Source organism: Microcebus murinus, chromosome 1, assembly GCF_040939455.1.
Source record: "Microcebus murinus isolate Inina chromosome 1, M.murinus_Inina_mat1.0, whole genome shotgun sequence".
Taxonomy (NCBI): Eukaryota; Metazoa; Chordata; class Mammalia; order Primates; family Cheirogaleidae; genus Microcebus; species Microcebus murinus.
Genome location: NC_134104.1, coordinates 79,809,573 through 79,834,512, shown reverse-complemented (window position 1 = coordinate 79,834,512; position 24,940 = coordinate 79,809,573). Strand labels below are relative to the sequence as shown.

At 40.1% G+C, this 24,940-nt stretch overlaps 1 protein-coding gene across 3 annotated transcripts in view; it reads right to left on the bottom strand.

Annotated features, from left to right (window-relative positions):
* MCF2L2 (MCF.2 cell line derived transforming sequence-like 2) overlaps positions 1–24,940 on the bottom strand; it is a 209,069-nt gene that overhangs the window by 6,182 nt on the left and 177,947 nt on the right. For 2 of the 3 annotated variants that reach the window (XR_012919427.1, XM_076003608.1), the window contains exons 22-25: positions 23,200–23,325; positions 12,839–13,054; positions 11,816–11,908; positions 11,561–11,639 (exon numbers count right to left, since the gene is read on the bottom strand). Coding sequence is in view for 2 of the 3 variants with exons in the window: in XM_076003608.1 (XP_075859723.1) it covers positions 11,561–11,639; positions 11,816–11,908; positions 12,839–13,054; positions 23,200–23,325 (514 nt within the window). In the remaining variant the exon portion in view is untranslated. The remainder of the gene's footprint in view (positions 1–11,560; positions 11,640–11,815; positions 11,909–12,838; positions 13,055–23,199; positions 23,326–24,940) is intronic. The other variant, XM_076003609.1, reaches the window with a different exon arrangement.

Sequence of the window (24,940 nt, the reverse complement as noted above, 5' to 3'; positions counted from 1 at the left end):
AAAAACCAAACCAAACACATATAATTTTGATGAGTATTCAATCTGATTATAGCAAAGTCATCCATGCATTCTTGGAAAATGAATGGAATGACTCTAGTCCCAACCAAGGTCTAGCAGTATGTTGGGCAGATATACCCTGAGTCTCTGTGGCACTTGCAGTCCATGTACCAGAATAAACATACATTGTTGGTGGAAAAGGACAAGAAGAATGGGAAAGGTGTCCATGAAGATTCATGCTGATAAGGACTAAGGGGTATTCTCTTTCCCCTTAGTGGACGATCTTTGCAGCACACATCATGTAAATTCTAAATGGTTCAAGGAATCTAGTTTTAGCATTTAGTGTCTATAATTGTAAGTTTTTATTTTGCTTAGGCAAATTAAATGAAATTTATTAACAAGTGAACTCATTAGTGACTTTAAATTATTCTCATCAGAATACATATTTTTTGCAAATTATAGACTTTGAAGACAAAATCATGGCTTTTCCCTGGCTGTCCACTGGAGGGCACAAATGGACCACTGTAGAGCCTGCCAAAGGGCTCAGTAACTCATCAAAAGAGAGAAAGCTGGATTTGAGCCAACGTCTGTAAGATCTGAGTTTGAACCCTTTATCCTTATGCTGTGCTGCTAACCAAGCTCCCTCCTGTCTTCTAGGATTTAACATGTGGCGTCATTTTCTGCCTGATCCATTCTAGTAGCTGCTTAGAGCTCACAACAGGAGAGAGTTTCAGAATGTTCCAAGAGATACCAGGCTGAATTAGGATCTTTTGCTTGGTGATCCAGAGTATAAAATTGAATGTCTAGGCTGCTGTATAGTTGAAGTGTCTATTTCATTTGCCAAGGGGGAGTATTTGGCCAAGAAGGAGTGAATCATTCCTAAGCATTCAATTAGTTGCTTTCAGATTCTACATATTCTCAGGGCACATTGCTTTTGGTGCATTTTCTGTTGTCAAAGTCCTTAGCAATTTCCAGGGCTGTCTGAGCTGGCTGTCTTAGACTTTCAGAGCTACTGAGAGCTGGGGTGAAAGAAACTTTGCTGTTGGGAAACTATCTCCTAGCTCAGCAACCACTGCCCTCAATTTGTGTGGGTTAGGGTGGGCCCCAAGGTGCATGATAGGAGTGAAGGACAAGCCAGAATGTCTAGTTGGGTTTAGTCAAAGCCTTGCTCATTTTGTCAGAGATTTAATGGAAAATTTTCCATAAGATTAAAATATAAAACCACCCAAACTTTAGTATGGCTCCAATTTTTAAACAATCCTGCATTTCTATAGACAGAAAGTCTGTGAGAAGATATTTATAGTGTTTATATCTGGTTATGTCTGATTTACATTTTCATTTATGCTTTACTATATTTTCTAAATTTTTGACAGTCTATATGTACATTCCTTTTATAATCAGAAAAGGGAACTTAAAATAATTAAAATCAATTGGTCAGCTATCTAAAATAAACCACAATCGGCTGGGCACAGTGGCTCATACCTGTAATCCTAGCACTCTGGGAGCCTGAGGCGGGAGGATTGCATGAGTTCAGGACCAGCTTGAGCAAGAGGGAGACCCTGTCCCTACTAAAAATAGAAAAAATTAGCTGGGCGTGGTGATGTACACCTGTATTCCCAGCTACTAGGGAGGCCGAGGCAGGAGGATTGCTTGAGCCCAGGAATTTGAAGTTGCTGTGAACTAGGCTAATGCCACTGCACTCTAGCCTGGGCAACAGAACAAGACTCTGTCTCAAAATAAATAAATAAATAAATAAAATAAACCACAATCTCTCCAGAAAGGACTATTTGCTGGAACTTATTTTCTTTATCAAAATTAGACTAGAGTGTATAAAATAAGTTTGAATAACAATAAAATAATAACAATAATGAAAGCAAAGAAATTATCTAGGCCTAAAAGGAAATAACACAGGGCCCTATGCAGGCCTTGCTGTAGTGCCCTTGTTAGGTTGTTTCTTTGCTAATTTTTTGTGTCATTTCCTTTTAGATAGTTCATAGGCCACCTTCAAGACCCCGAGGGGCCCAACAAGAGAACTACAGCAAACCCTGAAGAGGGGCCTGTGGCTCTCCAAGGTCTGTAGACAGACTTTTCCTCTATTAACTATGAAGTAGAATAGTTATTCTCATTTTATGTGTCTTTCACATGGCCAGGGCTTTGCAAATCAGGGACAAAAGTGAATTCAGAATTCAAAATTTTCAGCACAATCCAAGCTAGTAAAATATTATTAGCGTAACTCCTTTATTTTCACCATCAACTGCCAAAGAGAGGCTGATTAACCAACAGCACTAGGAACAGCACACCCACCTGTTCCGACTGCCCATCCAAAACTGTGTAGGTACTTGGGAGAATTCCCACCTCGCCCCCACTACCCAGGCCCTAGCCCTACTGATGTTATGATAGGAATCCTATCATTTTGTCCTCGTGCCAGTGGACAGAAGCCAAAGAAAGCAGTTGCCACACTGGAAGAAGTCACCGGTCCTGATCAGCATGGGAGGGAGGGCTGCTGCTTAATAGAGGCAGACAGGACATGTGTGACGCTCAGGTGATCCACTGGGCATCTCTTAATCCTCCCATGCCCAGCTGTAACTCTAAATGGGCCAGTGGAGGAACCACAGCCTGATAAGAGTCCTGGATGCTCACTACACATGCCACCAGCAAAAGTGTCAGATGGGGCGAGGGGTGTCTAGAGTGAGTGGGAGGGAGATGGCTTGAAAGTACAGCAAAGGACCGACTGCAGCAGCAGCTGGCAGACAGATTTAAGTTGGACTCTTACAATGTCCCCTAGTAGAAGTACTTCTCTTGGAAACTGAGACCTTTAGAGCCACTGGGGCTAAAGTTGCAGAGATGGGGAGAAAGAATAACCCATGTGGGGCCGGGCACGGTGGCTCACGCCTGTAATCCTAGCTCTCTGGGAGGCCGAGGCGAACAGATCGCTCAAGGTCAGGAGTTCGAAACCAGCCTGCACAAGAACGAGACCCTGTCTCTACTAAAAAAGAAAGAAAGAAATTAATTGGACAACTAAAAATATATAGAAAAAAAAAGAATTCCTCATGTGGGTTACTGGAGTGATAATGAGCAAGGTCACTACTCTTTTGACTTCCTGGCTCCCAGATTCTGCCTACAGGGACATAGCAGCATAAAGCAGCCATTGCTTTAAGGTACAAACTGCATCCTGAGGGACAGCACCCCGTCCCCACAGTGCCACATCCAAGCTGCTGCTCCACTTGGCCTTTGAGAGACCCCACTGTTCTATCAGGCTGGCAGCTTCTGAATGGGGTGGGACCAGTGGGTCCTGTGGTACATGTGCACAGCTTATTTTGCCATAGTGAGCCTCTTGATTAGAGTGATGTTAAACAGTTGATCACACACTGTACTTTCTGGGATGAAGGGGTCTGATAAAATCCACTTGTCTCCTTGTGCAATGACATCAAACTGGAGGCTCAGCATTGATCTCTGCTGACAGGTTGGACATTTAACAGTGGTAGCAGCTAGGTCAGTCTTGATGACAGGGAGCCCACACTGCTGCACCCACGCACAGCCTCCATGTGCTACCAAGGCTTCTTCATTTGTGAGCTCATGGTGCAGGCACTGGGGTGCCAAGGAGGAAGCTGACTGACATCTACTGGCCAAGTTGCCCAGTTGGCTTGATCATTTGACACATCTGCAATGGATCTTCTTTGGTGGGCATTAGAGCACAAGACCTTCATATTTTGAGCTCATGCCCATGAGGGCATGAAGAGGTCCACGTGTGCCTCTTCCCTAGTCAGGTCATGTTGGAGCAGGAAGAGGTCCACGTGTGCCTCTTCCCTAGTCAGGTCATGTTGTAATTTGATCCTAGTTATTGTTCTGGAAGAGTCAGGAAAGGAGGTGGGGACACATCTTGAGAATGTCAAATGCTGTTTTGTTTGCCTCACCTGAGGCTTCTGTCTAGTCTCGGGGAACAGGAAAGGGTTTATTTTACAAGAGGGAATAGGCCACTGCTGCCAGCCCAGGAGGTCAAAGGCATGTAGCCAGACATCCTCATTCCAAGTTTTAGGGTCCCCTATGTTCCTTATCAGAGCCTGACTTTGTCTGCTTGTCTACTGGCAGGCAGTAGGTGACCAGGTGGCAGACTTGCATAGGCTGAGAATTCATCCTTCTCTTGAGTTCTGCCATTTTCCCTTTAGCTCAGTCTGGTGTGCAGTAGGAGATGAGGGGCTAAACACTGGCAAGGAGGCCCGCTAATTCTCACACTATGCTTTAAACTGGTGATTAATCTGAGCCTCCCAATTCTACCTTCCTGATAGATAACATTTTCCCCAAACCTCTCAAAGGCTAGAGACATTGCACCAGCTGGTGCGTCCCTGTCCACCTGTATCTGATCCCAGGTCACTGAAGATGAAGGTTTTAGTCATTGAACTGCTAGAGCAGGCCAAGGACCAGGACTCTCAATACTCTACCATACTTCAGATTTCACATTCCCATCACAACCTAGAGAGCACAGTGCCAGGTCTTGAGGAGAGCTTGAGAAATGTGTTTCTGAATTGTCAACTGAATAAATGTAGGGCATTTTTCTGTAGGGCAGGGCAGAGGGGATTCTATGAAAATTTAAGTTGTAAGTTAAGCTCAATATTATTAAGAAGTTGATTTTCATCAAATCGTTCTATAGATTTTACATAATCCAAAAGTCCCAATAATGTTTTTTTCAGAAGTTGATAAGCTAATGCTAAATTATATAAATTTTAGAATGTAAAGGACATAGAATAACCAAAACAACTCTAAAAAGAGAGAACAGGCCGGGCGTGGTGGCTCACGCCTGTAGTCCTAACTCTCTGGGAGGCCGAGGCGGGTGGATTGCTTGAGTTCAGGAGTTCGAAACCAGCCTGAGCAAGAGTGAGACCCCGCCTCTACTATAAATAGAAAGAAATTAATTGGCCAACTAAAAATATATACAAAAAATCAGCTGGGCATGGTGGCGCATGTCTGTAGTCCCAGCTACTTGGGAGGCTGAGGCAGGAGGATTGCTTGAGCCCAGGAGTTTGAGGTTGCTGTGAGCTAGGCTGACGCCATGGCACTCACGCTAGCCTGGGCAACAAATCGAGACTCTGTCTCAAAAAAAAAAAAGAGAGAACAAAGTTAGAGAGCTCAAACTATCTGATTTTAAGAGTTATTATAAAGCAACAATAATTAAAATAGTAAGGTATTAATGTCAAGATAGACAAATAGATCAATGGAAAGAATCAGGCATCCAGAAATAGATACACTTATATAAATAGTCAATTGGAAAAAGAATAGTGTTTTTAACAAATGGTAATGGAACAACTAGACATCAATACTTAAAAGACTGAACTTTGATCCATACCTCACAACATATACAAAACAGAAACAGAAGCATAAAAAAACACAAAATATGGCCGGGCACGGTGGCTCAAGCCTGTAATCCTAGCACTCTGGGAGGCCGAGGCGGGCGGATTGCTCGAGGTCAGGAGTTCGAAACCAGCCTGAGCAAGAGCAAGACCCCGTCTCTACTATAAATAGAAAGAAATTAATTGGCCAACTAATATATATATATAAAAAAAATATTAGCCGGGCATGGTGGTGCATGCCTGTAGTCCCAGCTACTCGGGAGGCTGAGGCAGAAGGATTGCTTGAGCCCAGGAGTTTGAGGTTGCTGTGAGCTAGGCTGACACCACGGCACTCACTCTAGCCTGGGCAACAAAGCGAGACTCTGTCTCAAAAACAAACAAACAAAAAAAACACAAAATAGATCAGAGACTTAACTATAAAACTTCTAGAAGAAAACATAGGAGAAAATCTTTGTGGGTTTTCTTTAAGAGATGAGGTCTTGCTTTGTTGCCCAGGCTGGAGTATAGTGGCATGATCTTAGCATACTTCAGGCTTTAATACTGGCGCTCAAGTAATCCTCCCTCCTCAGCCTCCTGAGTAGCTGGCAATATAGGAGTGTGCCACTAATTCCAGCTAATTCTTAAATTTTTTTTTTTTTTTGTAGAGACAGGGCTTCACTTTGTTGCCCAGGCTAGTCTCAAACTCCTGGCCTCAAGTAATCCTCCCACCTTGACCTCCCAAAATACTGGGATTACAAGTATGAGCCATCATAGCTGGCCGTTTGTGGTCTTTAGACAAAGATTTCTTAGGCATGACACCAAAAATATGATCCATGAAATTTTTTAAATTGGATTTTATCAAAATTGAAATTTTCTGCTCTTCAAAAGTTACTCTTAAGAGAATGAAAAGATAAGCCACCCACTGAAAGAAAATATTTGCAAAGCATATATCTAATAAAGGACTTGTATCTAGGATATATATATGTGTGTACATATATATATGCTCAAACTCAATAATAAGAAAACAATGAGCAAAAGATTTGAACAGATACTTCACCAAAGAAGATATGCAGATGGCAAAGAATCACATGAAAAGATGCTCAACCATTACTCACTAAGGAAAAGTAAAGTAAAACCTCAATGACATACCACTACACACTTATTAGAAGCCTGAAAATTTAAAAGACTGACAATACCAAGTGTTGGTGAGGATATTGAGCAAGTGGAACAAACTCTCATACATTGCTATGAGAATGTAGAATGGTATCATCATTTTGGAAAATAGTTAGCAATTTCCTAGTAAGTTGAACATACACCTACTGTATGACCTAACCATTACACCTTAGGTGTTTATGCAGGAGAAATGAAAACACATTTCCACACAAAGACGTATACTTGAATGTTCATAGCAGCATTATTCAAAGTTGCCCCAAAGCATAAACAAACCAAATGTTCACTAACAGGTAAATGGATAAAGAAAACCAGATACAGCCAACAATGGAATACTACTCAGTAACAACAAAAGAGGTACTATCATTTACACAAAGCAACATAGATGAATCTCAGAATAATTATGCTGAGTGAGAGAAACCAGACCAAAAGTACATACTATATGATTCTCTTTATGGAAGTCTAGAAAATATAAATTAATCCACAGTGATAGAGAACAGATTGGTGACCACCTGGGGTGGGTAAGGGAGGGCAGGAGGAAGGGAATACAAAAGGACACAAGCAAACTTTGGGGGGTGACAGGTATGTTCATTATCTTGAATGTGGTAGTGCTTTCACAGGTGTATAAATATGTCAAAGCCTACCAAATTGTACACTTTAAATATGTGCAGTTTATTATGTCATTATACCTCAATAAAACTGTTTTGAAATTGTAGTATAAAGTCTCTGTCTAGAAAGTTTAATAAGCTAAAATGCATATCCCTAGGCACTAACCCTGGTGGAACCACTAACCCTGGTAGAACCCAGAAATCTGCATTTGTGACAAGCCCTTCAAATAATTATAATGCAAGTGTAGTCCCTAAACCACCATTTGAGAAACACTGTTCCAGGGAGTCAGGATTTCTAGAACAATCTTGTGACTAGAATGTTGTTTCTGGAAAAACAAGAAACTTTTTCCACTAAAGTTGCCATACCTTTCTGTGTTAAGCCTCTAGGGCACTCCTGCTCAAGTACCATACATATATTTAACATAGTATTAACAGTTCAAAACCACAAGTAAATCATAATTTCTTCCTAACTTACTTTGACACAAAATAAAATCAACTCTATAATCTTGTTACTATTCCTGGCAGAGGCCTACAGTTTAAATCAAGAACTTATGTCCCTTGGTTCTTATGACAGAAAACTAATGTGCTGGTTTTCCAGTTACGCTTCTTAGTTTATCTTTTCCCACACTTTACGAATGCACGCCTACCCCTGCAACTGCTGACTGGCTGATGATCAGAGAAGACAAAGAAAGAATGTGAAATGGTTGCATTCCTGCTAAGACTCTGGAGGAAAAAAATTCATCTTTTCATTTTTATATATTTTTTCTTGCCAAACAACTGAACCATTACCAGTATAAATGATAAGAGCTTGATTTCCCATGTGAGACTGGCATTTCCTAACCATAGCAGTATTATCTGAAATGAGTATTAGAACTTAATTGATAAAGCTTGGTAAGGATTTTCCCACCAAACATCCCTACTGTTATAAAAATTAATTGAAAAAACACAAATATAAAAGGGTAAAGCCTACTTAAAGATGACTTTTAATTATTAAAAGGAGTATAGTGGGTAACATCAGTGAAATGCTGAAAAAACACTAAAAAATTCCCTCCTTCATGAAAACATGGAAAAAATTGGCAAAAATTGTTAGAAACAATTTTCTTCAGAACACTGGAAATTAAATGGATTTATAGCAGTCTGGAGAGCATTTATTAAAGAAAAATTATTACATCTCAGTATGAACAGTGAACTTTGAGGCATTTTAATTTGCCCTATTCCTATCCTCCCGCTCCTTGGTGGGAGACTTGGAAACCAGCAGCCTGCGATGATGGTGAAATTGGCTGTCTGGCAGCCATGGCTGGGGGCAGACAGGGAGGGAGCTCCTGCAATGCCTCATCCCCAAAGAATTGTCATTATTTGACCCGACCAGGGCTTCCTTGGTATTCCAAGGCTTTCTTTATTAGACTTGACTTAGAACTTACCCAGTGTGAAGTCTTTTCCTCAGAGACATTTGCAGAAAATGACTAGAGGCAATTGTTTAATTTCATGGTTGCCTAAGGGACTGAATAATAGTTGGGGCAAAAATGAGCTAATCAAAAAGTTTTAAATGAAAAGCTTTGGAATGAGATGTTCATAGGGGCTTAGAAAAACTGCAAAATATTTGTAAGAATCTAGAAAGCCATGCACACACATCCTGTGGGCATGCTCAGGAAAGAGCTGAGAAGGCCCTGTGCTGTCACCTCTGGTTGATCTTGATGCTGAAGTGAAGGCTAAGGAGGAATTGTCAATTGCCTGGCTGAGGGCTGAAGGTGTGCCCCAATGTGCACACAGAGCCCCTTGGCAAAGACTGGAAGATTTACTGTTATCAGGTACTTAAGGAAATCTCTGTCCTGTCATCAGCTGACCACTGAATTAACTGAGCAGAGACTTCAATGGCCACATAGATAATGAATACAGACTTTACTGAATGAGTTTAGAAAAGTCACTAAACAAAGAAACAACAACAAACAGCAAAAACAACAAATACAGGGAAGGGAGGAGAATTTGATTTCCAGAGTTGCCATATTATGTTATTTAAAATGTCCAGTTTTCAAAAGAAAATTATGAGATATGCAAAGAAATAAGAAAATATGGCTGGTACACAAGAAAAAAAGTCAACAGAAATTGGTTTTACTAGACTAAAACTTTAAATCAGCTATTTTTTAAATGTTCAGAGTTAAAGGAAATCATGTTTAAAGAACAAAAGGAAAGCACAAGAACATACTTTTATTAAATAGAGAATTTTTTTAAAGTACCAAGTAGAAATTCTAGAGTTGAAAAGTATAATAATTGAAGTGAAAAATTCACTAGAGTTGCTCAATAGCAGATTTGAACAGGCCAAAGAAAGAATCAGAGAACTTAGATATAGGTCAATTGAAACTATCCAGTTTGAGGAAGAAAAAGAAGAATGAATGAAGAAAAGATGAGCAGATGCTCAGAGACCTGTGAGACACCATCAAGCATACCAACTATGTATAATGGGAGTCTCAGGAAGAGAAGAGAAAGACAAATGGACTGAAAGAATAAAGAAATAATGGCTGAAGTCTTCCCAAATTTGATGAAAAACATTAATCTATACATTCAAAAAAGTTTACAAACTCCAAGATACATGAATTCAAAGAGAGCTACACCTAGACATATAATAATCAAACTATCAAAAGACAAAGAATCTTGAAAGCAACAAGCACATAAAAGGAATTTTCAATAAGATTAACAGCTTATTTCTCATCAGAAACCACAAAATCCAGAAGGCAGTGGGATGACATATTCAAAGTGCTTAAAGGAAAAGACTGTCAGCCAAGAATTCTGTATCTAAGGCCGATTTATTTTCCACAAGGATCCAAGACCATTCAATGGAGGAAAGAATAGTCTTTTCAACCAATGGCTCTGGGACAACAGATATCCACATGTAAAAGAGTGAACTTGGACCCCTAATTCACATCATACACAAAAATTAACTCAAAACGAATCAAAGATCTGCATGAAAGAGTTAAAACTATAAATTCTTAGAAGAAAGCATAGGTGTAAATGGTCTTGACCTTGGATTGGGCAATGCCTTCTTAGATAAGAAACCAAAGATAAGAAAAGATAAGAAGATAAGAAACCAAAAGAAAAATAAATAAACTGGACTTCATCAAAAGGAAAAACATTTGTGCCTCACCTCCAACAAAGTAAAAAGACAATGCATGAAATAGGAAAAATATACTTGCAAATCATGTATCTGATAAGAGTCTAATATCCAGAATATATAAATAACTCTTACTATTTAACCATAAAATGGCAAGCCAATTTAAAAATGGGCAAAGGAGTTGAATAGACATTCTCCAAAGAAGATATACTAATGGCCAATAAGCATATGAAAAGATGCTCAACATCACTAATCATGAGGGAAATGCAAATCAAAACCATTGCTACACATCCACCAGGATGGCAATAATAAATAACAAGTGTTGGGGAGGAAGTGGAAAACACAGAACACTCATACACTGTGCGAATGTGAAATGGCATAGCTTTGGAAAACAATTTGGAAGTTCTTTAGAAAGTTAACATATAATTATCACATGGCCTAGCAATTCCACTTACATATATCCAAGAAAATTGGAAATAAAGAGTCACAAAAACACTTGTATACAAATATCCATAGCAGCATTATTTACAATATCTAAAAAGCAAAACAACTCAAATATTTATCAACTGATGAATGGATAAACAAATATGGTAGATCTATACAATGGACTATTATTTAGCCATTAAAAGGTACAAAGTACTGACACATGCTACAAAATGAATAAAATTTGAAAAAATTATGCTAAGTGAAAGAAGCTTGAAAGGGCCACATTTTATATGATCCATTTATATACAATGCCTAGAACAGGAAAATTAAATAGCGACAGAAAGTATACTAGCAATTGCTAGGGGCTGGGGAGAAAGGAAAGATGCAGAGTAACTGCTAATTGGTGCAGGACTTTTTTTAGAGGCAGGTTATGAAAATGTTCTAAAATTAGAATTATAAGAGAGTGTTTATTGTTATACAACCTTGTGAACAGTGTCAACCCCCCTGAATTATATACTTTCAGAGAGTGAACTTTATTGTATGTTGTTTGTATCTTAGCATTTAAAAAAAAAGTAGTACAGCTTTTGAAAGGTAGTATTGACCATTGGAATTTCTGTTAACATTTTCTTGAGTGGCTGTGGGACTTTTGATTGAAAAGTCGACGTTGGCAATCAGGTGCATGGGGGGAACACAACTAAAAGGGACACGCCAAAACAACTTCACACAGCCACATGCAACCACAAAAAAAAAAAAAAAAAACTTCCTCACTATCTAAAGCAATCACAGGTCCTTCCAGGGAATGTGAAAATGTGGCCACAGTTATTCTCCTAGTTATTCTTCTTTTCTTTAATAGTATCTCCAATCTGTACACCCACCACAAAGCTGGATCAGCATCTCTCTCCAGACTAAAGTCCGCAGGGGTAACCTACCTTTAATATTGTTTTGTTCCTCCATCAGTAATTTACTTATTTCTGAAAACCAACAATCTCTGATTTCTTTTGAAGCTGCCTGCAATTATAGATAAGAAAATACTATGAGTATCAGATCACCCTGAGTATTAATTGGATAGGGCTTTTATTCTCTGAGCAACCTTTAGAATAATGACATAGAAAATAACTTGTCAAGTCATGAGAACACAATAGGGAAAGAGCAGAGGAGACCTATGGGGAAGGTATGTTCTTTACCTGCAGGATGTATTTCTCAAGTCCATTTTGGTTGGCAATTTCAAACTTTTTAGTGCTTCCCCTTCCAAGCTGGCGAATTGAAAGTGTCATCAACTATTGTAAAAGAAGGAAGAGAAATGTTGTATGTCACCATTTTCTGATTTTAAAATTGTCCCAGTCAGTCACTCTAATCCTTTCTATCCTTGACAGCTCTCTTCTTCCATCTTCCTTCCAAGTGTTTTACTTTCCTGTTAGTGGCTCCAAGGGAGCATAAAACACAATCTGGCACCATGTTGTCTGTCTTGTCTGTTTCAGAAGGTAACACAGACTATATCATTTCATAAAGAGAGTGGTAGATCTCAACTTTTAAGTGAAGAGATCGTCTCTCCTTTAGAACCTATTTCACAAATCTCTATGTAACAGTAACTGAATGAGTATCCATTTAGAGACATAAATAACAAAGGCTACTATGAATAAATTAATCACTTTAATCAAAAGAGCACAAGTGTTTGTATTTGTGTGTGTGTGTGTGTGTGTGTGTGTGTGTGTATCTCATAGCTAGGTGGCTATGAAACATTTCTTATACAGGTGAGAAACAATTATGCTTGGGGTAGACATGAGTCCCTAGACCCCCAGGGTCAGGATACTGCCTAGACTTAAACACAAAGATGTGCAGTTGAGAAGGGCAAGTCTGAGATGAAATCCAGCCCATGCTCTAATCGCCAAGTCTTTCACCCGTCTGCCTGGAGGAAAGAGGGTGCTTAGTTTGTCTAGATAGGCTACCATAAGGTCCCTTTTCTTTACTTAGCACAAAGGCACCTCTATGCCAGCCCTGGCTCTGCCTACAACTGATTACAAGCCCTGACTCTAGACTCAGACAGACCTGGATGTGGAGTCTAGCTCTGTTGTGTGGTATTTGGCAAGTTCACTTGACCTCTCTGAGATTCAGCTTTCTCATCTATGCTGAGGATCTCTCTCTCTCCCCCTCTCCCCCTCTCTCCACTGGGTTGTGGTGACTCTCAGATACCAGAGGACTTCCTTTACCTTCATAGACTTCTTAAAGCTGTAATGAGGAGATTGCCCCTGGTCACCAGGCTCCACGTGTATCTTACAGAATACTATTCCCCTTTCAAAGAGATAGATTTGCCTCTGGCTGGGCTTAAATCGAATAAAATCCTTCATTTTATAACGGTCCTTGTGGATTGTCCAGACGCTGAAAGGGCCGTGCATCAACATCTTGCCCAGTTTTCCGATATCACCCTTCCAGAGACACAGACATACAGAAAAAGCTGTTAAATTACTTGACAGAGAAAGAATACTTTGGAATCTTTTTTCATATAAAACATGCTTACTTGAGGTTTACAATTCCAAAAGTACCACTTGGGCTAATCTGTCACTAAATCAAAACTATAGTTTTGTGAGCATCACTGGGCAAGGCACCATTCTCGGTTACGTAAGAAAATCAGTTCAACTAGACAAGGTAATAGACAAAGGATGTTAGAGATACTTAAACTAAAGATATTTTAGTTCATGTATTTTATCTCTGTATTGTAATTACTTTTAGCTAGCAAAATTCCATTTCTTTTTCTTTGTGCTTGATATATGACAGCCTACTTAAAAAGGGCAAGAAGTTAACATTTTAATTCTGCTCAGGAGAGACAGAATAGTTGCTGCGTTATGGAGCTATGATAATCCATGTGTTCCATCTGCATCCTAACATCTGCTTCAGGTACATGAGAACCTGAGTACATGAGGTTTGTTCTGAAAGGAGAAAACTTTGAGTGACATAATCTTCATACATTGTGATAGAAACAGTAATTTCATTTTTCACTGTGTTTCTCAGAGTGGGTGGACATACAAAGATAACCCCAAATGACAGATTTTTTTTTTTTTCAAAAAAAGTCTATTTGACTCTAGGATACACATTGTGATGCTTCTTCCTCCACCAGCAAGCCTGCCTCTCTCATATGCCTGGCTCACAGTACAGATGAGATGACCATTCCTTCTCTGAGCTCTCTCCAAAGGGCAGGAGAGTGAGATCAGTTCAGAGCATGGTATTTTATTTGGCGTTTTTAAAAAATTAGATCACTTAGAGCAGATGACCAAAAATTCATTTCCCTGAATCAAAATATCAAAAGGGCAAATTATTTGAATAGGACCATGACAAAGAAATCTCCCTGAGTTATATCTTGCTGAGATCAATCCCTACTGTTTCTGAGAAATACGTACTTTATTTATAATTGGTTGGAAATCTTAATAATTTATTATTTATATATTGAACAAACTCTAAATATCTTTTATTGATTTTATTAAAATTTTTAGTTTTTATTATTTTTTTATTTCAGCATATTATGGGGGTACAGATGTTTAGGTTACGTGTGTTGCCTTTCCCTACCTTCCCCCACAGAGTCAGAGCTTCAAGCAAGCATGTCCATCCCCCAGATGGTGTGCATTGCACTCATTATGTATGTATATACCCATCCCCTCCTCCTCCCTCCCATCTGCCTGATGCCCAATAAATGTTATTCCTATATGTTGATCCCTGAAACCAATTTGCTAGTGAGTACATGTGGTGCTTATTTTTCCATTCTTGGAAAAATTCACTTAGTAGAATGGGTTCCAGCTCTATCCAGGAAAACACAAGAGGTGCTATATCACCATTGTTTCTTATAGCTGAATAGTACTCCATGGTATACATATATCACATATTTTTAATCCACTCACGTATTGATGGGCACTTGGGTTGTTTACACATCTTTGCAATTGTGAATCGTGCTGCTATAAACATTCGAGTGCAGATGTCTCAGGACACAAAATCAATACACACAAATCAGGGGCATTCATATACGCCAATAACAGTCAAACTGGGAACCAAATCAAAGACTCAACTCCCTTCACAATAGCAACAAAGAAAATAAAGTACCTAGGAATATATTTAACTAAGAAGGTAAAAGACCTCTATAGGGAGAACTATGAAAAACTGAGGAAGGAAATAGCAGAGGATGTAAACAAGTGGAAAACCATACCATGCTCATGGGTCGGCAGAATCAACATTGTTAAAATGTCTATACTACCCAAAGTGATCTACAGAGTCCATGCAATCCCTATTAAAATACCATCGTAATTTTTCACAGATATAGAAAAAATTATTTTATGCTTCATATGGAACCAGAGAAGACCCCATATAGCAAAAACAGTCCTAGGCAATAACAACAAAATAGGAGGTATCAATTTACCAGACTTCAAACTATACTACAAGGCTATAGTAATTAAAACAGCTTTTAACTGGCACAAGAACAGGGACATTGACCAGTGGAACAGACCAGAGAACCCAGATATATAAGCATCCTCATATAGCCAGCTAATCTTTGACAAAGCAGGCAAAAACATACACTGGGGAAAAGAATCCTTATTCAATAAATGGTGCTGGGAAAACTGGATAGCCACATGTAGAAGACTGAAACAGGTCCACACCTTTAACCTCTCACAAAAATCAACTCATGCTGGGTAACAGACTTAAATCTAAGGTGTGAAACTATTAGAATTCTAGAGGAAAACATTGGAAATACATTTCTAGACATTGGCCTAGGAAAAGAATTTATGAAGAAGACCCCAAAGGCAATCACAGCAACAACAAAAATAAATAAATGGGACCTGATCAAATTACAAAGCTTCTGCACAGCCAAAGAAACTGTTAAGAGAGCAAACAGATAACCTACAGAATGGGAGAAAATTTTCGCAAGCTACACATCTGGTAAAAGGCTGATAACTAGAATCTACTTAGAACTCAGGAAAATCAGCAAGAAAAAATCAAACTGCCCTATCAAAAAGTGGGCAAAGGACATGAATAGAATCTTTTCAAAAAAAGACAGAATAATGGCCAAAAAACATATGAAAAAATGCTCATCTCTAATCATCAGGGAAATGCAAATCAAAACCACAATGAGATATCACTTATCTCCAATGAGAATGAGTTTTATCAAAAAGTCCCAAAACAATAAATGTTGGCGTGGATGTAGAGAGACAGGAACACTTCTATACTGCTGGTGGGACTGCAAACTAGTTCAACCTCTGTGGAAAGCAATATGGAGATACCTTAAAGAGATACAAGTAGATATATGATTTGATCCAGCAATCCTATTACTGGGCATCTACCTAAAAGAACAAAAGACATTCTATAAAAAAAAAAAATATTTTTTTAGATGAGGGTTAGCTGTGCTGCTGAGGCTGGTCTTGAACTCCTGGCATCAAGTGATCCTCCCACCTCAGCCTCCCAAATTGCTGGGATTACAAGCATAAACCACCATGAATATCTTTTTGGAAAGAATTGACTATACTTCTGAAAGTTTAAAATAAAAACTTCAAGTCATTTCTATGGCGTTTGTGGCAGTATTTTCTATGCTAATTTTCTTTTTCTTTTTCTTTTTTTTTTTTTTTTTTGAGACAGAGTCTCACTTTGTTGCCCAGGCTAGAGTGAGTGCCATGGCGTCAGCTTAGCTCACAACAACCTCAAACTCCTGGGCTCAAGCGATCCTACTGCCTCAGCCTCCCAAGTAGCTGGGACTACAGGCATGCGCCACCATGCCCGGCTAATTTTTTTGTATATATATTAGTTGGCCAATTAATTTCTTTCTATTTATAGTAGAGACGGGGTCTCACTCTTGCTCAGGTTGGTTTCGAACTCCTGAACTCAAACGATCCGCCCGCCTCCTCGGCCTCCCAGAGAGCTAGGATTACAGGCATGAGCCACCGTGCCCGGCCTATGCTAATTTTCTTTTTATGCTTTGGAAAACGTACATGTATAAACTGGTGAATAAAATCTCACTGAGGAGTAAAGACCCCCAAGCCATAAGGCCTTCTTTCCTAAAAGCATGATGTTCCTGCTCTGTATTACACAGGCTTGGCTTGACCACGTTCCAAGACAGATGGGTGGATAGGTCCATGAGGACTCTTGAGAAGTTTTTCACTCTGTCCTTCAAGGACCCACTCAAATGTAATCACTACAGCCCTCAGTGATTTCTTTCTCTTTTAAACCCATTCAATTTGTACTCAGATATAAATAGTGCAGAAGATTTTTTCAAAGCAACTAGTAAAAGTAGGGGCTTAATACTTGACACATGGACAACTGTCATCAGTACAGGTTGAACACCCCTAATCTAAAAATCCAAAATCTGAAATGTTCCAAAATCCTAACCTTTTTGGGTGCCAATATGATGCCACAAGTAGAAAATCCCACACCTGATCTCACGTGGTGGGATGCAGTCAAAACTTTGTTCCATGCATAAAACTATTAAAAACTATCAGCCCCATCTCTGTGTAAAATTACCTTCACTCTATGTATATAAGATATATAGGAAATATAAATGAATTTCATGCTCAAAATTGGGTCCTATTCCCAATATGTTTTATGTATATGTAAATATTCCAAAACCCCCCAAAATCCAAAATACTTCTACTCCTAAGCATTTTGGATAACCTGTAGTTTCTATTAATATTTTAAAACATTTTTATACTCTACCTCATTTAAAACATTTGACACATTTTACACAAATATATACAGTAAAGGCAGACAGAAAATAACTGAGGAAATTAGGGTGATTAAAGAATAAAGAAGCTATCATGGTGGCTTGTGCCTGTAGTTCTAGCTACTTGGGAGGCTGAGGCAGGAGGACTGCTTGAGGCCAAGAGTTCGAGACCAGCTGGGGCAATGTATTGAGAATGTGTATCTTTAAAAAAGATTAAAAAAAAAAAAAAAAAAAAGAAGAGGCTCTATGTAAAATCCATACATTACTGCCATGTAAACTTGTTGCAGACTTGGCTCTGACCTCCAAGTAGGCAATACAGAAAGAAACACAGGTGAATTATAGGATTCATTATGTCTGAAGACATACTCAAACCAGTTGTTCAGGAAAGATACAGCTATTTCTAATAATCAGACAAAAGAAAGTTTTCTCCGGCAGGAGAAAGGGTCACTGAGCAACATCCTCAACCACATCTACGACAGATAGAGGAACATATTTCAGGTAAAGCTGCTCAGAAGAACACATTTGGTCAATGTGGAGGCATCACTTCATAGCGAGTTGTAAGCAGCAATTCCAAAAGAGGCCAGGAGGATGGGGGAGGGGAACAAGTGCAGGTATGCACTCTCTAGTGACCTGCTGAAGATGGGCGATGTTGGCTAAGGTGTCTGTCAAGGCCATGGGCTGTTGTAGAAGAAACCACCTTGACCACAGCCCTGCAGAAGAGGCAGCCTTGGGCAGCAAGGCTTGCTTTTCATCACCTCTGAACTTTACTTCTCATCCCACTCAGGGCCACGGCTGCTTGCATCTTGATAAGCAAGTGACCAAAGGATATGAATCAGAGGGGGCCAGCAACTGACCACAGGACCCCAGTAGAAAAAAGATGTGCTGAGTTCCAGTGTGATCCCTCTCTGAGCTGAAGACAACTGAGGAGAGGGCAGTGACCAGCAAGAGTTGCGGCTGTGGGATGCTTTATGAGAAAGTAGGTGGTGGAATAATTGAGAAGGAAACAGAGCTGTGAAGAAGGTGAGTCACCAGAAACTATGAGAAAGTGGGAAAGACATTGGTGGAGGGACAAAACCAGTCAGCAGGAGGTAGGAGGGGAGAGCAGGCATGTGGGTGTACCTGGCACAGACAGGCAGGGCACACAGGTAAGAATCCCAACTCACTCCTCAAGCCAAGGCCTCAGAGCTGCTGTAGATCCCGGACTTGTTCAGTCCCATGTCTGTGAGCCTGGCTCTGCCATTGTTCTCACTCTTCCCAGGTTCCGTGGGTCAGCTTTTCCAGTAAGTCCATCATTACTGGAGACTACTGCAGAGAATTACCAGGTCTTTTGAGTCTGGCTAAATTATATAGCTGCATATCCTCTGGGTCACCTTGCATAAATCTTCTCAGGACCATGCTCATGATGGGATCGGACATCTTGACGCTCAAGGTACAACCTCCAGTGGATGAGCACGTGCCCTGTACAGTGCTAATGAAGGGCAGGCACACACACGCCACTGTCAGCAGGGCGAATGCTGTGTGGAGCCACCCCACCTCCAAAGGGAAGCTATGGGGAGATCCCCCAGAGCAGGTAAAGATGACCCTTGGCTATCTTTTCAACCGTATGTATCCTTTCTTTCCAACCAGACTGTAATTGATCCCAAGGCCAGATACCAAGTACATAATCTCATTCAAAAACTTGTTCCCGAGTAAGTATTAATTTGTTTATTGGCATTTAGTGGTGCCTAGGGGTAGAGGGCATGGAACTGGGTTGAATAGTGTCCCCCCTCAAAACTCATGTCTACTGGAACTTCATAATGTGACCTTATTAGAAAGAGGATCTTTGTAGATGTAATTAGTTAAAAGAAGTCACACTGAATTAAGGTGGGTCCCAATCCAATGACTGGAGTCCTTATAAAAAGAGAAAACAGAGACAGAGAGACACACGAGGGAAGATAGTCATGTGAAGACAGAGGAAGGAATTGGATTGATATAGTCATCTAACAAGGGATTCCAGCAATTGCTGGCAACCACCAGAAACTGGTAAGAGAAAAGGAAGGATTCTTCCCTGGAGTCTTCAGAGACAACATGATCCTGTTGACACCTTGATTTTGGACGTCGAGGCTTCAAAACTGTGAGAGAAGAGATCCAGTTTGTGGTACTTTGTTACAGCAGTCCTGGAAACTAATATACTCTCAACCGTTTTCCACTAGTGACAAAGAAGTGTGGTTTTGTCACATGGTGTGCTGAAGAACCTGATGGCTGTGAGCTCAGAGATGGAGCACAGGGGCTACCTCAAACAAATAAGCAAGTGAGAAGTCAGATGGCCTCCTCCATATGGGAAACGATTGCAGGTAAACTAGTAAATGCTACCATTTTCATGCATGGGCATTTCGTGGGTAAGAGCTTGGGGATAAGAATTGTAAATGTGCCTACACTGGCCAAATGAAGAATCTAGATGAGAGAGTGAATCTAGGGAAGCCAGCCTCAGCAGGAGACCTCTTTTGGGTACCCAAGTTTCAATTCCTGGCAGTAGGAGTTAATGTGACAGTCACATACTTCTTGCACAAAGTAGCAGGAAACATCTGGATAAGTGAATCAACAAAAAACCTGGTCCAGAAATGAAAAGCAGAAGCTGTAGGAGCCCCTGATTACAACAGCCAGAAGCAAAAGGTTTCTTCCTTCCAGTCTATGCAGGTCCCCAAATAACTCAGGACTAACCATTTATTCAGCATCTACCAGGCACCGGGCATGGTGCTCAGTGCCTTGCCTATGATTTAACCTGCGTTTACTCCTGACGACCACCCTTTGACGCAGACTTCATGAGGGTGGGAAGATGCACAAGGCAATTTCGTTGTGTTACTAGGATAATTTACTCAGCCTTATCTCTGCGGCCAACACTATAGTAAGGTAAAAGGGAACTGAAATAGCAATAAAATACCTGGCCTAGCCCACAATGAACTTGCCATAATAATACATCCTTTACTGAATTTATTCTAGAGAAGAAAAATGTTTCATTCAACCTTTATTATTCAACTTTGGAATTTGTTCCTGGCAAGTCAGTTTTTTTTTTTTTTTAGAGATAGGGTCTTACTCTGTTGCCTGGAAAAAAATGCAGTGATGTCATCATAGCTCACTGCAACCTCACACTCCCTACCTCAGATCTTCCTCCTGCCTAGGCCTCCCAAAGAGCTAGGATTATAGGCATGAGCCCCAAAGAGCTAGGATTACAGGCATGAGCCACGGCCCAAGTGAGTATTTAAATGCATTTCTATTATGCATTGAATTTAAATACAGGAAAACCTTTTTCTTTTTCTTTGCAAACAGAGAGAAGTAAATTACATCCCAGCGTTCCATAAAACAAACTTGTTTAAAACATCTTTTTAAACTTCTGTGATAAAATTAAATCAAGGACTAATTGAATATGCACAAGAGGGAAAAAATGTTAGTATCAGAAGGGAATTTTTTTCCAGTTGTTTTAATTATGAATTCATCCATTCACATTCAATTTCTTTCCTTTATAAAACCAGGTTAATAATGAATTTCAAGTGGTGAAACTAAGAGGTTAAGCTCTGGATTCATCCATGCCTAAGGCATGTGATTAGAAACACCTGTGATTAAATTCTACAAAACTGAGGCAGAGATCTCAGAATCATTAGATTTGAGTTAGAAGTAATTGAGTTGTTAGTCAGCTCTACTCAGAACCAAATAAAGAGTGTAGCTATTACCCTGGATAGGGAGTGAGCCAGAAATAGTCTAAGCTGACACCCATGTGATCTTAGGTTAATTATTGTTTCCATAGATCGGCTCTCAAAGTAGAAAGTTGAAAATTCCAATGCCTACTCCTTCACAATTCAATAGGATTATACAAAACTGTCAGGAGAAATTAGCTAACATATTAGACATAAAAGCAAGCTGAAGTCTTAGCAGAGAAGAAACTACAGAGCATCTGTCAAAGGCACAATTCTGAAGACACATGGGCAAGACAGTTCCTTTGCATTTAGTGTAAACTATCTAATATTCCATAAACTGGTTCCTCTTATTTGCCCATAAGCTGGTTGGAATGAAATTAGATTGCTATCTCCTCATGTTTTAATCATTCTTTCCACACAACTTCCTCCTCCTGTGTTATTTACATTCAGTTTCCTGCTCTGTGTATCATTTCTGGAATATCAATTTGAATCAAGGAAATGGACATCTGATGGGGTAGTTGACACGTGATTCAAAATAAAAAGAAAAGAACAGAAAGATATCCCAAATTGATTTGAAAAATTGTTCTCTTGACTTTCCTTAGCTGAAGAAAAAAAAATTATTGCTAAGGAAATGATCCCCTCCCCCCACACACCCTAACTGTGCCATGTAGTTCATGAATGTCCTCTTAAATCACATGAGTCATCAGCAGAGAGCACCTTGGAGCCCCAGAGGACAGTAACGGCATCCTGCCCGGGGTCACAGCAAACCCAGTGAGGCTAAGTTTCCAAGATGCTGGCCAGAGAAATACCAGGAAAGGAAGGAATAAGATCACATTAGTCCCTAAGTAATTTGCATGGTTTGATTTATGATGAGGAAAGAAAATAAAGGTCATTTCCTCTACTAAGATCTCAATAAACAATATGTTTAGAACCAGGTAATAATGAAAAGGAAAAAAAAAAGAGAAGGAAAGTCTCTGTCTAAAATGTAATTTTCAAAATGCTTGCACCCTGTGTGGTTAGCAGAGTAAAGGCTTCCCGAAGATGTCTACATCCTAATCCCCAGAATCTGAGAATATGTCAGGTTACATGGCAAAGGGGAATTAAGATTTCATAGGAAATTAAGATTATTAATCGGTTGACTCCAAGAAGGGGGAGATTACTTTGGATTATCCAGGTGGGCCCAATGTAATCACAAGGGTCCTAAAAGTGGCAGAGAAGCATAAGAGAAGGTCAGAGTGATGCGATGTGAGAAGAACTCAACCTGCTATTGCTGGCTTTGAAGCTGGAGGAAGAGGCCAGGAACCAAGGAATGTGGGTGGCCCTTTTAAACTGGAAAACTCAGGGAAAACAACAGATTTGCGCCTAGAGTCTCCAAAAAGGAAGGCAGACACCTTGATCTCAGCATGAGACTGTGTTGAACTTCTGACCCAAGAACTGTAAGATAATAAATTTGTGCCATGCTAAGCCACCGAGCTTGTGGTAACTTACTATGACAGTGATAAAAAACAAATACACCTGAACCAAAACCTAGACAACTGAAAAGTGAAAAAGAGTCCAATATTAACTATGTCTCCTCCCAAAGAGATCATGCATTTATAGAGGACGGTTTGCCTGGAATGCCTGGGACTGGCCTGCTCGGAGTTGACACTAACACTAGAGCTGAGAGAGCTCAGCTCCCCAGCATCATCGTTGGTCTGGAAATTGCACTCTCTTGGCTTTTCTTTCAACCACTGGATTAAGGGATGCGTGCTGTGTACTTGTCGGACCAGCTGCGATGTAAAATGGGGCTCAACTCTCATATAGGACACATTTTCGAAATGCTTTTCGCAGAGAAACTCTAGAGGAGGCAAGAAGGAACATCTTTTAAATCTTTAAGTATTTTCATAGTGCCATGAATTAGAAAAAAATGACTCCTGCAGCAGTTTTCCCCTGCCCATATATGTTCTGGCCCCTGAGTTTCTGGTTTGTCCGGTCTCTGGGTCAGTCCCAACATTTAGGATCCTGAGGAACATAACCCAAGATTCCTGAAAGTGCTGGAGGCTGCTTGGAATCTTGTTATACAGGTTTGCTGGCTCATTCCATGGCCTTCTTCAGAGCCATATCCCTTTACCACAGATTATTTCTCTAACTTTGCCACCAAGTCTCCTACCTTTGTAATACTGTCTCTGCCTGTTGTGTGAAATGTCCCAACACTTGCTATGGAACATACCGGACATCCAGTGACTGCTGCTAGGTCTATGGCCAGCTCACAGGACTTGATCAAATCCTCTATCATCGCCAAAGCTTGCTGTAGTTCGGCTGAGAATGCTGAATTCTTGGTCCTCTTTGGTCCATCCTGTGGCAGACAAATGCCATGTTGGAAATCAAAAGCATACCATCTACCAGATGGAGAAGAAAAACAGGACAGAGATAAGGCGCTGTGGATCCAGCCAGCACTGACTGAGAAGGTGGGCACATGAATCTATCTCCCTGCTCCTAAGGAACTGTGGCTGAAGATATTTGCTGTTTAAGTATATGATATACAGACAAGCAAAATCATCTGCCAAACCTTCTGTACATTATATTTGTGACAAATGAAGTTCATAAAACCATTGACATTATATTCCTGCTATATAAGAAACATAAAGAACTCAGCTTTTTTAAAGCATGAAAAAACTGAGCCCCTTTAAACAGGCTTCTCCCTCATTTATCCCCCTAACCTCCGGGGCTTACTGAAAAATACCATCTGAGTATCATATTCTTACATTTAATGTGAAAGTCTTATTCCTATGGGTAAAATTATACTTAAAACCATCCCAGAAGAGGACATTTGTAAACTCCAATAGAGTTTACATGGAAACTCTCCACATGGAAACAAAAATTTCCTCCAGCCCTCTTTATTTATGATGGCGATCATGATGTTCATGATGATTATGATGATGATAAGAACACTTAACATAAGAGGCACCCTTTCAGCAAATTTTTACATGTGCAATGAAGGTCTGCTAATCATAGCACTATGCTACAGTGTAGCTCTAGGATGTATTCATCTTGCATAATTGAAGCTTTGTACCCTTTGACTAGTGCCACTCATTCCCCTCACCCCAACCTCTGGAAACCATCACAGAGTGTACATGGCTGCCATGTAGACAGGCGCTAATGATATATGTGTCAAAGCCACAAAGGTCGCATTTCCCACATCGAATTTCCCGTAGCTCTGCCCTTCCTCCCTTTACCGAGCCCTCCTCACATCGCACCACAATTGAAGATGACAAGGAGATAAGCCAACATGCTCTGAAAGAGACCAACGTTCCCATTATTAGACACAGTGACACTTAGGATGCGAGAGGGGTGATCGTTTCAGTTTGAAAGGCTTTTGCTTGCGTTTCTGCATTTTATGCCCCTACTACCCACATGGTGTATTTATCTGGTACCTGATAAATACAAACAAAAAGGTTCTGGTTTATTCCATGTACATATTTTTTAACACTTCAATTTCTACAACAAAGAACAGATAGCTCTTTGCTGCCCCCCATCTAGCCCCACCTCTTTTTGTCCTCTACCGCATGATGTCAAAGGGCTGGGTATTCTCTTAATCTCTGCCGAAAGTATGAGCACCTTTGGGTCAGAGATCTGACTGACAGGGCTGAGGAACGGACCAGACCATGCTGCCTCCAGTGAACATGTGCCAGGGGTTGTAGTTTCCTGAATTCATAGTAAATAAGCTTCAGTTCCTGGTGAAAGACAGCAGACTCTCACCTGAGTTTATTTTAATGTCATCAGTAAGGGATCAAAAGTTCTTATATCTTACATTCTTCCTTACCCAACACTTAAAACTCAATTTCCTTTTAGATATGTAGGAGTAATATCTGTTCCTACCCCTTTTCTACCCACTAACCCTCCTCTTACAAACAAACCAGGCAGCTAGTTTTATGGTATATAATGTAGGGCTCAGAAAAATCCTTACAAAC